This window comes from Podarcis erhardii (genome assembly GCF_964252035.2).
Source record: "Podarcis erhardii genome assembly, chromosome: 3".
Taxonomy (NCBI): Eukaryota; Metazoa; Chordata; class Lepidosauria; order Squamata; family Lacertidae; genus Podarcis; species Podarcis erhardii.
Genome location: NC_138507.1, coordinates 116,219,995 through 116,235,198, shown reverse-complemented (window position 1 = coordinate 116,235,198; position 15,204 = coordinate 116,219,995). Strand labels below are relative to the sequence as shown.

General features: G+C 46.8%; 1 protein-coding gene across 4 annotated transcripts in view; it reads left to right on the top strand.

Annotated features, from left to right (window-relative positions):
• The window catches only part of PUS10 (pseudouridine synthase 10), a 30,837-nt gene extending 22,218 nt beyond the window's left edge, over positions 1-8,619 (top strand). For 3 of the 4 annotated variants that reach the window (XM_081854773.1, XM_081854771.1, XM_081854772.1), the window contains exons 16-18: positions 5,107-5,249; positions 6,193-6,292; positions 6,841-8,619. In XM_081854773.1, coding sequence (XP_081710899.1) covers positions 5,107-5,249; positions 6,193-6,292; positions 6,841-6,882 — 285 coding nt within the window. In that variant the 3' untranslated portion in view covers positions 6,883-8,619. Of the gene's footprint in view, positions 1-5,106; positions 5,250-6,192; positions 6,293-6,840 lie in introns of those variants that run through there. The other variant, XM_081854774.1, reaches the window with a different exon arrangement.
• Positions 8,620-15,204: the final 6,585 nt, after the last annotated feature.

Sequence of the window (15,204 nt, the reverse complement as noted above, 5' to 3'; positions counted from 1 at the left end):
GCAGCCAATAATGAAATCTTAAAGGACACAATGAAGTTTTTCCGCGCCATGGACTTGATGTTTTCCAGCGAGATCGAGCAGGGAGTGGTGCGCAGGCAGTTAATGGCGTGTAAACAGGGGAGCCGATCTGTACGTGAGTACTGGACTGAGTTCACCATGCTGATTCATAGACTTGGGTGGGACCTTGCTAGTGAACCTATTCAAATGCTGTTTGAAGAAGGTCTCTCTCCGGCAGTGAAAGATGAACTTTCCCGGGCGCCTAGGGCGGAGTCTATGGATCAGCTGACTAAATCAGCGCTGTCCATTGGGGCACGCCAGGAAGCTAGAGCTATGGAAAAGCGGGAAGGAAAGGGGGAACGTTGGAAGGACTTCCGCATTCCAGAGATTCCGGAGCAGCCTTTCCCGCCAGCAGAGCCGATGGAACTTGGAACAGCGCGCGCGCGCGCAGTTTCAAACACCAGTGAAGGGCGGAAGAAGGAGGGAAAGAGCGGCAAGAGATGCTATCTCTGCCAGCAGCCAGGTCACTTTGCCAGAGTCTGTCCGCAAAGGAAGGAATGGCAAGGGATGGCGGGAACTGTTGGGGGGAAGGAGGAAGAAGAAATCACGGAGCCAGTAAAAGCCAACGCCTGGTTGCCAACATCAGGGCACAGCAGCCAGGCCAGGGAGTAATGAATGTGCCCACGCCGGAACCTCCAAGACCAGCGCTTGTGATAGAGGTGTTGCTGGAACTGGCAAACGGACACCCACTGAAGATAAAGGCGCTATTGGATTCAGGTAGCTCATGTAATTTCATGAGCAAAGAGTTTGCAGCTGCACACCAAATACAGACTATCCCATTGAGTAAGCCTTTGCAGGTTACCACGATTGATGGGAGGGAGCTGTTGGGAGGAGAAGTGAGCCAACAGACTGTACCAATGATAATGAGGGTGGCACGACACACCGAACTGATAGCGTTTAACGTAGCCACCTTGGGAGGAGCTCCTATTATCTTGGGTATGAGCTGGCTGGCGCTACACGATCCGCTAGTAGGCTGGCATCAGAGAGTGGTTTCCTTTGGATCAGCACATTGCCTAGAACACTGCAAGGAGGGAGAGGCTCAGGCAGGCGCCAGGGGCACTCTAGCAGGGATGGAAGTGATGGACAAAGGGAGGGTGCCACCACAATACGCTGACTTGCTTGACGTATTCAGCGAAAAAGAAGCAGATAAACTGCCCCCGCACAGACCCTTTGATTGTCAAATTACCTTACTCCCAGGAGCACAATTGCCAGTGGGCAAGCTGTATGCAATGTCAGACAGTGAGATGCAGGAGTTAAGGGAGTTCATTGACAAGAATCTCAAGCGAGGTTTCATCAGAGAGTCACGAGCGGTGGGGGGCAGCCCAGTGTTCTTTGTGGACAAAAAAAACACAGGCAAGCCCAGGCTTGTATGTGATTTCAGGGCCCTAAATGCAGTGTCAGAACCAGTGACTTTCCCTATGCCCAGAATTGATGACATTCTAACACGGGTGAGAAAAGGGAAAATTTTTACCAAGCTGGACCTTAGGGGGGCATATAACTTGATACGTGTGAGAAAGGGGGATGAGTGGAAGACCACTATGTTCACCCCCTTGGGGGCCTTTGAGTACACCGTTATGCCTTTCGGATTACAAGGGGGCTCCGCCTGTTTTCAATCATTCATGAATCACGTCCTGGGGCCACTGCTCTACAAGAACTGCGTAGCGTTCTTAGATGACGTTCTGGTGTACTCAGACAATGAGGAGCAGCATGTGCGAGATGTAAGAGAGGTACTGAGCAAGCTGCGAGAAAACCGGCTGTGGGTGAAACTGGAGAAGTGTCAGTTTCATACCAAGGAGGTGGAATTCCTGGGGTACCGGTTGTCTGACAAGGGATTGGCCATGGATCCCAGCAAGGTTCAAGCGGTACTGGAATGGAAAACACCAAAGACCAAGAAGGACGTGCAAAGGTTCCTGGGCTTCGGAAACTTCTATAGGAAGTTCATCAAAAACTTTGCCCATTTAACAGCGCCCATCACGGATTGTCTTAGTAGCAAAAAGAAATTTGTTTGGACGGGAGAAGCGCAACAAGCGTTCGAACGCTTAAAGCAGGCGTTTGCGTCGGAAGAGCAACTCTTGCACGTGGATCTACAACAACCAATGAGAGTGGAGACTGACGCGTCAGACCGAGCGGTGGGGGCCGTTCTTCTCCAGCCGGGAAAAGATACGTCTGAATGGAGACCGTGTGCATTCTTCTCGCGGAAGTTGAACAAATCAGAGAGGAACTACACAGTGTACGACCGAGAACTGCTCGCCATTCATGAAGCATTCCGGAAATGGCGGCACTTGCTGATTGGGGCGCAGCACAAGGTTCAAGTCCGAACTGACCACAAAAATCTGGAATACTGGAGAACAGCCCGAGTGCTGAACCAGAGACAAGTGAGATGGGCCCAGGAGTTCTCCAAATTCCACTTTGAGATTCGTTACGTGCCCGGCTCCGAGAACGTGAGGGCGGACGCTCTTTCCAGGAAACCTGAGTACTTAGAGGGGGAGGGAGCGCCTGAGGCAAGGCATGTAATCCCTGAAGACCGCTGGGTGTGTGGGGCGGCATTGGTGGGGCAGAGGGAACTGATAGAGGGTACGGAGAACGATGAATACGCCCAAGAGAAACTCAGAGAGCTCCGGAGGACAGAGGAGAACACAGGGGGGTTCGAAGAAAAGAACGGGGCGTTGTATTACAAAGGGGCACTGTACATACCCGACGGGGAACTGAGGGGCAGAGTACTCAAGCAGTTGCATGACAGCCCCACAGCGGGACATTTTGGACAGCACAAAACCATGTGGTTGGTTACCAGGGAGTTTTGGTGGCCCAAGGTGAGGGAGGACGTACGGGAATATGTCAGGGGTTGCGACAGGTGCCAGCGAGCGAAAGGAGAGAGGGTGGCGCCAGCGGGGCTATTACAACCCTTACCCACGCCCGAAAGGCCATGGGAGGCAGTATCCATAGATTTTATGACGGACCTGCCAAAATCCAAAGGCAAAACAGCTGTCATGGTGGTGGTAGATCAATTAACCAAGATGTGTCATTTTATAGCTTGTTCACATGCAGTCACAGCGGAGGAAACCGCCAAGTTGTTTGTAGAACATATTTTCAAGTTGCATGGCGCCCCCTTGAGGGTGGTCAGCGACAGAGGGAAACAATTTACTTCCAGGTTCTGGAGGAAACTTATGAGCTTACTGCACGTAGAACTCAATTTCTCAACTGCCCGGCACCCAGAAACCAATGGGCAAGCGGAAAGGGCAAATGGGGTTTTACAACAATACCTGAGGTGTTATGTAAAAGACAGAGAAAATGATTGGGTGGATAAGTTACCTCTAGCAGAATTTGCCTACAACAACGCGGAGAACGTGTCCACAGGGATGAGTCCCTTCCTGGCAAATTATGGGTGTCACCCCCGGGCATTCCCAGGAGAGGGAGGGGAGAGGTGGAGCGTGCCGGCGGCGGAATATTTTTTTGAAGAGATGGAGGCGATCCACCGTCAGCTTCAACTTAACTTAGAGAAAGCCAAGGAAGAATATAAGAAGCAAGCAGACAGAAATAGGAGGGAAGGTGAAACTATAAGGGTGGGGGACCGGGTGTGGTTGTCCACCCAAGGGCTACCGTTCAAGGGCGGGAGTAAGAAATTGAGGCCCAAAAGATTGGGACCCTTTGAGGTCATACAGCAGGTCAACCCAGTGGCATTCAAACTCAGGCTGCCCAGTCACATGAAATTACACCCAGTATTTCACAGGTCATTACTGTCGCCGTACCGAGAGGGACGCGAGTGGGGGGAGCGTGAGAGAGAGGCCACCCAAACGCCCGTGATAGAAGAGAGAGAGCGCGACATGAACGTGGCAGGAATCATTGATTCCAGGTGGAAGGGGAATCAGGTGGAATATCTGGTAGAATGGGAGGGGGAAGCAGAGTCGGAAAACACTTGGGTACCAGCAGAGGTAGTCAATGACGAGGTTTTAATAGAAACATTTCATCAGCGTTTCCCAAGAAAACCGCAACCCGTGGCTCGATTTAGAAGGGAACACTTTGGGACCACAGATGAGGAAGGAGAGTTTGAAGGGTTCCCAGAGTCAGGGGTGGGTGAAGAAGCCGACTCCGACGAAGAAGAGGAAGACGGGGAGAGAGACGGTACGCCGTGGCTGGAAGTGTTAGAATCCTCGGACGACGAGGAGAGTTCCTTCAGGGGCTTTCCGCCCTCACCGCCAGTGGGAGAGGAGGCGGGAGGGGGTGAAGGGGGCCCTGGGGGGGAGGTGGATGTCAGGGAACTGCCATCGGAGAGACAGGTAGTGGACAGGCTACAGGAGAATAGGAGAGAATCTGCAGTAGAAGAGGGAACCAGCAGGGGGAGTGCAGGAGTCACAGCGGAGGGGAGGCTCTGGGATGCTTCCAGTGAGAGTAGTGGAGAGGTAACGGGACCCCCGTTGGGAACGCCCACCCTTCGCCGGAAACTGTCACGCAGAGAGTCTCGAAAGCGCATGTCTGTCAAAGAGCTTTTATGTTGGCGTAAATTCCGTAGACGCCCACTGTCAGATACTACCAGCGACTGACGGAGTCATGCTTTGGGGGCTCCGTTAGTGCATCGGTTTGGATGACCAGCCAAACCCCAGAGGGATCAAGCTTTTACGCACAAGCAGCACACTATCCCACCACAGTAGGTTAACCGTAAAGGCAAACTGAATCAAATTTATCTGACATCTCTAGTTTCGGCCATGCTGGTGTTTGCAGATTTGGACTTACTGTTGTCACCCACGGTTGCTTCTGAGTGAGGCCTGTGGATTCCTGATCCACTTATGTTAGCATACAGAGATGTGCTTAATTGCAATATCACCTTCCAAACACTGAAGTTATCACTTCCATCGGTTTGGTATTTGGACTGGGAGGGCGAGGGCAAGAAATCTGCTGTCATAACTGGTAAGTGTTATATAACACAGCTATGTGCCCTATACCTCAGCGGCATGAGGGTTTTTGCAGCACAGAAACAATTTTATATTTCCTCGTGTATCTGCTGTACTTAATGCTTTGCGTTCCTGCTTGTTTGTTTTTTGATTTCTTGGACAGGAATTAAAGCTCGATCAAAAAACTCCACTGCGGGTCCTCCACCGGCGACCGCTAGCTGTCAGGGTTCGTGTCATATACACCATGCAGTCGGAGTACATAGATGAACATCATTTCCGTCTCCATCTGAAGACGCAGGCAGGGACGTATCCTTTTTGAGCCACAGTAAGGTAAAGGTAAAGGGACCCCTGACCATTAGGTCCAGTCGTGGCCGACTCTGGGGTTGCGTTGCTCATCTCGCTTTATTGGCCGAGGGAGCCGGCGTACAGCTTCCGGGTCATGTGGCCAGCATGACTAAGCCGCTTCTGGCAAACCAGAGCAGTGCATGGAAATGCCGTTTACCTTCCCACCGGAGTGGTACCTATTTATCTACTTGCACTTTGATGTGCTTTTGAACTGCTAGGTTGGTAGGAGCAGGGACAGAGCAATGGGAGCTCACCCCGTCGCGGGGATTTGAACTGCTGACCTTCTGATCAGCAAGTCCTAGGCTTAGTGGTTTAACCCACAATGCCACCCGCGTCACAGTGCCCCCCCCAACCCACACCATATACACCACCCTGAACTCCTTGGAGGAAGGTCAGGATAACAAGTTTTCTGAATTTCCATGATGTGTGTAGGCTGCAGAATCCAGTGTTTCTTGGGGCAAGGTTTTGCAGAGTGATTAGTGAAACACGCAGCGTACACACAACCCCAGTTTGGGGTACAACCCACCCGCCCAGTCTAATGCTGCAGGACCAATGGTGAATGTTAATGAACAAGCCACACTCCCTTTCTGGGCTCCACACACTGTGCCCTTTCGGAAGCTGCCTTATGCAAAGACATCCCATGGGTCCATCCAGCCCAATAGTGCCAACACTGACTGGCAGCCGCTCTCCAGTTCAATAGTGCCAACACAGCGTGGCAGCCGCTCTCCAGCAGGAGCCTTTGCTAGCCCTGTGTGATGATGCTGGGGAATGAACTTGGCGCCTTGTGCGTGCAAAGCAGATGCTCTATCACTGAGCGCCACCCCTTCCTTTGCCCCCCCCCCCCCCCGTGCAAGATGTGTGGGGTCTCCTGACCCTTCTCGTTTCGTCCTTAATGGCAATCTAGGTACATTAAAGAGTTTGTTCATGGAGACTTTGGAAGAACCAAGCCGAACATTGGTACACTCTTGGGCACAACCGCTGACATCTTGGAGCTGGACGTAGAAGTGAGTGCTACCTCCTTGTTCCTCTTTGTAGTGACAATCATGGAATTGTCGTGATACTTCCAGCTATAAAATTATGACCCATCCATGCCGTCATATGCCATTTCAGCCGTTTTCTGGCTAAAGGTAAAGGGACCCTTGACCATTAGGTCCAGTCGTGACTGACTCTGGCGCTCATCTCGCTTTATTGGCCGAGGGAGCCGGCATACAGCTTCCGGGTCATGTGGCCAGCATGACAAAGCCGCTTCTGGCGAACCAGAGCAGTGCACGGAAACGCCGTTTACCTTCCCGCCGGAGCAGTACCTATTTATCTACTTGCACTTTGACGTGCTTTTGAACTGCTAGGTTGGCAGGAGCAGGGACCGAGCAATGGGAGCTCACCCCATCACGGGGATTCAAACCGCCGACCTTCTGATCGGCAAGTCCTAGGCTCTGTGGTTTAACCCACAGCGCCACCCGTTTTCTGGCTAGAGATCCATATATGCTATATTAACAAGTGGAAATCTCCCATTTGCGATTTAACGCTTGCATTTGTTTCCTTCTCTCTGCAGTCGGTGGATGTTGACTGGCCTCCAGCTCTGGATGATAAATGAGAAGTTTTAACTTTCAAGATGTGGAGAATGAAGGGGCGACAGTCTTATCAGTGACTGGTGACAGCAGAATGGGCTCCGTTTTTTTGTAGGCTGGTTGGCTTTCCAAAAATTTTGTTACCTTTTTTTAGATCATGTTGATCTATTTTTTAAAAAAAACTTTAAAAAAAATGTTATAATTAAGAACATCTGGTACTTCGACCACTTTGTTAAATGCATATATCTCCAGCGCCAGCCAGCGGAATAGGTTGCGCTTCTAAAATAACATGGTCTCTCAAAACATATCTTTGAAAATAGAGCAGAGTTCTCTGTTCCCACAGCCTGTGAACTCTGGTCTCGCTGGGGTGCCAAATGGCGTTCCTCTGGATCTTTCTGCAGGCTTTGGTTCTCTATTAAATAGCTAAAATTGAGTTGCCATCTGTCCTCTGATCATCTGAGGCCTGTCACAATATACCGTATTTTTTGCTCTATTAGACGCACCAGACCACAAGATGCACCTAGTTTTGGGAGGAGGAAAACAAGGAAAAAATATTCTGAATCTCAGAAGCCAGAACAGCAAGAGGGATCGCTGCGCAGTGAAAGCAGCAATCCCTCTTGCTGTTCTGGCTTCTGGGATAGCTGCGCAGCCTGCATTTGCTCCATAAGACGCACACACATTTCCCCTTACTTTTTAGGAGGGAAAAAGTGAGTCATATAGAGCAAAAAATACGGTAATTCTAATCTACAAAAATGCAAACGCAACACGCTGGCTAATAACTGTTAGTGAATATATAATTGGTTATGACGTCATTCAAAATATACGAATAAGCCATTTCAAAATGATGTATATATTATACAACACATCTCACAAAATATACAAGTAACTACAAGTTGTTAATTGCATCAGAGTCAATCAAAGAATCAAACAGATCAATGAACAGCGAGGAATGCCAAGCTTTATCTCAAAGGAAGATGTCTCTCCAAAGTCTCAAAAGGACAGTATATCCGGAACCATTTAACTGTTTCGGAATAAAGTCTTCATCAGTGAATAATTATCAATGAAATATTCATACTAGTAGGGATCATACTATCGGATCAGTGCTCACTGTATAGTGCAACTGCTTAACAACTTGTAGTTACTTGTATATTTTGTGAGATGTGTTGCATAATATATACATCATTTTGAAATGGCTCATTCATATATTCGTATATTTTGAATGACATCATAACCGATCATATATTCACTAACAGTTATTAGCCAGTGTGTTGCGTTTGCATTTTTGCAGGTAGTTAAATTTTGCAACACAGGGGTTTGTGTTTGTTCACAATACAATTCCAGTCATAGTGCGATGATTGTCAGGATTCTGGTACTTCTAGGTGAGCTGATGCCATTCAGCGCAGATTGCACAAGGGGATAATCCTGTGCATGTTTACTTGGAAGTAAGTCCTACTGAGTTCAGATATTTTAGTACACATGGGATTGCAGCATCAGTCTTGGATCTGTACCAATGTAAAGGCAGCCCTGAATAACTGCATCGCCTATTAATAGTAGAGGAAGATTTGCTTACCCTTTTGCAAGGACATGCCGCAATTCTAAATCAATCTTCAGAAAGTGGTATTTGGCCAGAATTATGTAATGGGGAAGAAAGGATAGTGTGACATCATAATGAATGATGTTTTAATGTGAGAGGCAACTGTACCCCCCAAAAAGTTCCGAGTTTTATTTTTACTAAGAAAATAAACATTTTTTAAAAAAATCTCTCAAGTGTTCCAGTGTTTGTTTTATATATAATATGTATGCTGCATGGATGCAAACCACAGAAAAGGATATTGGTCAGAGCTGAGTGTGTACTCTCAGAAATAAAAGCATTCTGCCCAGGTAATCTGGATCTGATGCTAAGCAACACCGAATTGAGTGCTCACTGGAAGGACAGATCCTGAAGCTGAGGCTCCAATGCTTTGGCCACCTCATGAGAAGAGAAGACTCCCTGGAGAAGACCCTGATGTTGGGAAAGATGGAGGGCACAAGGAGAAGGGGACGACAGAGGACGAGATGGTAGGACAGTGTTCTCGAAGCTCCCAACATGAGTTTGACCAAACTGCGGGAGGCAGTGGAAGACAGGAGTGCCTGGCATACTCTGGTCCATGGGGTCACGAAGAGTCGGACACGACTAAATGACTAAACAACAACAACGCCGAATTATTTCCTATTTACAATTATGTACCGCTTTGAGCAGTTTGTTCTAGTTTTGCTGGTTTTCCTGAAGAGGTCCGGCAAGGGACCATGTGGAACACTTGACACTCTCATTTTTATTCCTCCATCCACACCTCTGGCTCCAGAGATAACAGCAGACACAAATGTAAATTTCAGGTATCTTTCACAGCCATAAGGGCTTATAAATTGGTGCTTTAAAAAAATAAACACTGGCTTTATTACACACCATATGGCATTCTGCAGAGCCATTGTGGAGCATTGGCTGCTAGCAAACTTTGATCCCTACTTATGACCGTTTGGGATTTTTAAGCCTTTCAAACTGATTTCAAAAAAATTCTAAGGGCGAACAGAATCACATTAATTCTTTTTTGCAACATCTCATCATTAAACAACACCAGTTCTAGCGTACAAAGGGTAGAACTTTATCTTGCAGTAGCTCATTATATAACTATTATTCTGCAGTATGAAAAGGCCATTACCTAAAAATGCTTACTGCCCCTTCAGTCTCTCTATATAATGCCTTATAGGATTGCAAGCTGTTTACTTGAGTGCCTTGCTAAGAAGGAGGCATTACATGTAATAGCAGCCCATAGATCTGTGGCTTTGTTGAAATTTGCAGCTGTTTCCATAACTGGTGGTAAATTTTGCCTCTCTTTTCTGGTCTGCAGGTAAGGATCACTTTGCCTCTCAGATGGACGCCTCTGGCAGAACTCATCATTTCTGCCTCACACTTGGTGTTTCACAAACACCAATGAAGTATCAGTTTCACTCAAATTTTGGGCAATGTGGCAGTAAGCCAGATGTGGACCTTCAGTTGACATCTGAAATGGTTTCTCCTCTGATGAAGAGCCATTTTGTCTTCTGAAAGTACCCCAAGAATACAGTGGTGCCTCGCAAGACGAAATTAATCCATTCCGTGAGGCTCTTCGTATAGCGGTTTTTTCGTCTTGCAAAGCAAGCCCATTGACAGCTTAGCGGATTAGCGCTATTAGCGGTTTAGCGGCTTTTAGCAGATCAGCTGATAAGCGGCTTAGGGCTTAGGAAAGGGGGGGGGAGGGAAAAAACCCCGCAGGAACTCGCAAGACATTTTCGTCTTGCGAAGCAAGCCCATAGGGAAATTCGTTTTGCGAAGCGCCTCCAAAACGGAAAACCCTTTCGTCTAGCGGGTTTTCCGTCTTGCGAGGCATTCGTCTTGCGGGGCACAATTGTAAATCTTTCCAGTGTTGGACAAACCACTCTCTTAGACCTTAGATAGTGGTACCTCAGGTTAAGAACTTAATTCGTTGTGGAGGTCCGTCCTTAACCTGAAACTGTTCTTAACCTGAGGTACCACTTTAGCTAATGAGGCCTCCCGCTGCCACCGCACCGCCAGAGCACGATTTCTGTTCTCATCCTGAAGCAAAGTTCTTAACCCAAGGTACTATTTCTGGGTTAGGGAAGTCTGTAACCTGAAGCGTCTGTAACCTGAGGTACCACTGTATTTCCTCACACCAAAGCAAAATGGCAGCATCGCTAGCTTCAAAATGGCCAAAATATGTGTGTTGGGCAACAGTCTCACATGATGAGAGGCTCCACTTCCTTCCACATAGAAAAAAGGAACATTGGGATCTGCCTTACATGGGAGTCTATCTACTTAGTATTACCTACATTGACTGGCAGCGCTCTCTCGGGTTGCCGAGAGGGAAGATGGAGGAAGCTTGTTTTCTCTTGCTTCAGAGGGTAAACCAATGGCTTCAACTTACAAGGAAGAAGATTCTGACTAAACATCAGGAAGAACGTTCTAACAGAGCTGTTCAACAGAGTAATGGATTCCCTTGGAAGATGGTGGACTCTCCTTCCTTGGAGGTTTATAAGCAGAAGTTGGATGGCCATCTGTCATGGATGCTTTAGTTGAGATTACTACATTGCAGCGGGTTGGACCCTTGGGTTCTTTCCAGCTCTGCAGTGCTATGATGTAGAGATGTAGAGAGCTGAACTTAAGACGGGGGTAAAAATCAGGAACACAGAAACCAAAACTGACAGTTTCACCCATCCCTAGCTCTGGCGCACAAAGATGATCAAGGGGCTCAGGAGGAACTGCCCCTGCTGCCCCTTGCTTTGCCGAATGGTAGGGTCAACCCTGAACAACACCTCATCTTTGCCAGTAAATCACATTCACCCAGTGCTATACCAGCTGCACTGGCTCCCGGTGGAGTACAGGATCAGGTTTAAAGTGCTGGTTTTAACCTTTAAAGCCCTATACGGCCTAGGACCCTCGTACCTACGGGACCGCCTCTCCTGGTATGTCCCATGGAGGACCTTATGGTATTCAAATAAAAACATCTTGCAGGTCCCGGGCCACAGGGAGGTTAGGCTGGCCTCAACCAGAGCCAGGGCTTTTTCGGCTGTGGCTCCAATCTGGTCGAATGCTCTGTCACAAGAGACTAGGGCCCTGCAGGACTTGACATCTTTCCGCAGGGCCTGCAAGACAGAGCTGTTCCACCAGGCCTTTGGCCAAGGCACAGCCTGACCCCCTCCTTTGGGGGTCACAGAACTCCCTCACAGAACTCTAGCCCAATGGTTGCCATTAATTTGATTTGAACTGATTTTAGAATGAATTGATTTTAGAATGCTGGATTATTTTACTGTTGTTAGCTGCTCTGAGCCCGTCTTCAGCTGGGGAGGGCGGGATATAAATAAAAATTTATTATTTTTTATTATTAAAGCAATGCCAGAGTTAGACTGCAGGTCATGTCCTTGCATGGTTGGCTGTAGATTGTGTCAGATCAGGAGGCCTGCAGATGTCACTGCTGAGCTGTTATCTGATGCAAGTGCCTAGCTTCAGACATCAGTTGGGCTGCAGATTGTGAATTTTGGATTGGCGCACATCAGATCGGCACTGCTGAGCATCTACTGAAGCCCAATTCCCAGTAGTGGATCCTCTTGGAAACCCCCTGGCCCTGTACCTTGTGATAGGAATTTTATGGTCTTAGATATATGGTAATGTTCATAAGTGTACCAACCAAGCACATACATAGATCAGCACAGGAAGGCCAACCTGGAACCATTTTGATTCCTAAACTGAGCAAACGTTTTCTCTGCAAGGTCAAAGTGGGAAACCTCCCCATTGTCTCTTTCTTCACAAATCGTTTCTTAAGGACACATTTAAGATATGAATAGGGTGTGAGCCTGTGACCTGGCCCAGGAACTAAGTATTTATCACTACAAAAGACTGGCCAGGCTACCCAGGCAATCCAATCAAGTAACCTGCCAGACAGGAGATAAACAACAACAGGAGAAAAACAATATTCAAATTTCTGTTTTAGACTGCCTTTTCTGTGATGTAAGTGTGATGTATCTGAGGGGTGGTCTTAGGTTACTCCCCTTCTGTGATGTATGTATGATCTTTCTGGGGGTGGTCTTGATCTACAGGGTGGCAATTTCAAAAGTCTTTATAAGGCCTTGCATGCCATTTTTCTGGGTCCCTCCTCTCTCCTACGGGTGAGGGGAGCACCCTGTTGCAACAGATCAATAAAGATCAAGCTTACTAGCTGCTTTGCTTCTCAATATTCTCTGGTTGGCCTCTGTTATTCTCTCCTACCAATAGGGAACCTATGTAAGGACTCTATATGGGCTCTTGGATACACCATAAGGGAAAAGGGCAATTTTTGTTTACAACAACCTCACCTCCTCTCACCCAAGCAAGTGAGCAATAATCGGACCATGAAGAAAGGATAGCAGCCCCTACTTGCCTTGCCTTCTCCAGCTGGCCAGCAGTGTGGGTTGGGCTCACCATTTCACTGCAAGGCTTTTGGCCGGGACCAAGAGGAGCCCTACTGGATCAAGCTAAAACCTCATCTAGCCCAACTTCCTGTTCTCACAGTGGCCAACCAGAACTCGAGAACAACAGGGCATCTCTCCCCATTGGTGGCTCCTGCCAGCCCACCATTGTTTTATGTATTTGTGACATTATTTGATTTTTATCTTATGCTTTTAATGGGAATTTTATTATATGATTTTCTAGCTTATACTCACTCTGTATTTAGAAAGAACAATGCAGGAGGCTTAATGATGACGCCGACAATGTACACTTGAACACGTTTTGCCAAAAAAAGGTTTATTTACGCACACACAACCAGTTAAGAAAATGCAAAATAAAAATGTCATACCACAGTAACAGCAAGTTAGAACCTGAGAACTTTTATGCTTCGAACTACATAAAACTTTTTCATGTTGACATGCTCACTGAGCTGCCAGAAATTCTTGCGCCAAATATTGCTACTGGCTAGAAGGAATACTCTTTCCCCTCTCCCATTTTGAGTATTACAAAAATAGAATTTATTATATTGACATCATAAAATTTATAAACCACTTGTTCATAAAAAAACACCCCAAACCTCAGAGGCTTTACTAACACTTTAGCTGCTTTGGAAGCACCACTAAAAACGGAGGGGGGGTATAGTATCCTAAGAAGTTGAGGATCCGACGACTAACATCCCTCCACCCTTACAATCTATTCACAAGGACAGAAAAAAACAAAACCTTTTCACAGTGCAAGGAAAACCCAAAGGGAGTGTTAAAACATTTTCGTCACCGTATTTTTTGAATACTGACTGCACTCATTTAGAAACCAAGCAGAAACGAAAAAGGAAAAGCAACAACAACAGCATCCTCATATCTGTGCAAGAGTGGTCTCCTCAATGTGAGAATTCTGGAAGTTTCAATTAAAGATATATATATATATATATATATATATATATATATATATATATATAATATATATATATATTATATATATATATATATATATATATATATATATATATATATATAAAATATATATATATATACGCCAACACGTTTCAAAGGCATCTTTTGATATATATTTTTCAAAAAAGAATTCACAATGACACAGTCATTACTATCATCTAAATGTAGATTTGCCTAAATGCAAACAAACAAAAATATCAGTGCTCAATGTCAATCTCAAGAACAGCAGGGAGCTGAAAAGGAACCTGAAGAGCTAATATTGAGTAAATTAAGGGTAGCTATTTTGAGTCAGAGACAGTTCACAAAAAGAGTGACCAATTTCTTTCAATAGTCATGTGGTTACATGTAGGGTTGTCAGCTAATTAAGTAAATCCTGGCCAATTAATTAACCAATTTATTCATGCCTACAGTGGTACCTCGGGTTAAGAACTTAATTCATTCTGGAGGTCCGTTCTTAACCTGAAACTGTTCTTAACCTGAGGTACCACTTTAGCTAATGGGGCCTCCCACTGCCGCCATGCCGCCAGCATGCAATTTCTGTTCTCATCCTGAGGTAAAGTTCTTAACCCGAGGTACTACTTCCAGGTTAGCAGAGTCTGTAACCTGAAGTGTCTGTAACCCGAGGTGTCTGTAACCCGAGGTACCACTGTATTTTTAAGGATGTCCCAGTGAATTAAAAGTGGATTGCTCCAAACTAAGTGTGCAGAGCAGCGCAGCCTAAATTTTCAACCCCAATAAGATTGCAATATCAGTTAACAGCCCTTACATGGTAAAAGCACATTACCCTGCCTTGGAAAAGGCTAAGAATCGAGAGTATTCGAAAGTTCAGTTGCCTGCAATTCTTATCAAATGGGAGTCCTTCCTTTCGTAAAACCTGCTTATCCGGTGATTGACGATGGAAGAAACACCAGTGCGTACAGGATAAAGTGGCTGGACCCATAAGGCAGAAGTACCCGTAGCACAAGTAGCGTTTCTGCACTGCAGATGGGTTGCTGGGGTTTCAGTACAGTGGTGGCTTGGGTTAAGTACTTAATTCGTTCCGGAGGTCTGTTCTTAACCTGAAACTGTTCTTAACCTGAAGCACCACTTTAGCTAATGGGGCCTCCTGCTGCCGCCGCACCACTGGAGCACGATTTCTGTTCTCATCCTGAAGCAAAGCTCTTAACCTGAAGCACTATTTCTGGGTTAGCGGAGTCTGTAACCTGAAGCGTATGTAACCTGAAGCGTATGTAACCCGAGGTACCACTGTACATAGTTTAGCTTGGCACCTATTCACGACCCGTGGTAAATGGCATGCTGGGGCTGCGCAGCTTACCTGGCTGCCCTCTGGCAGAGCTGGGCTACATATCGTGATGGAGAGGGGGAGTGGCAAGGCGTTGTGA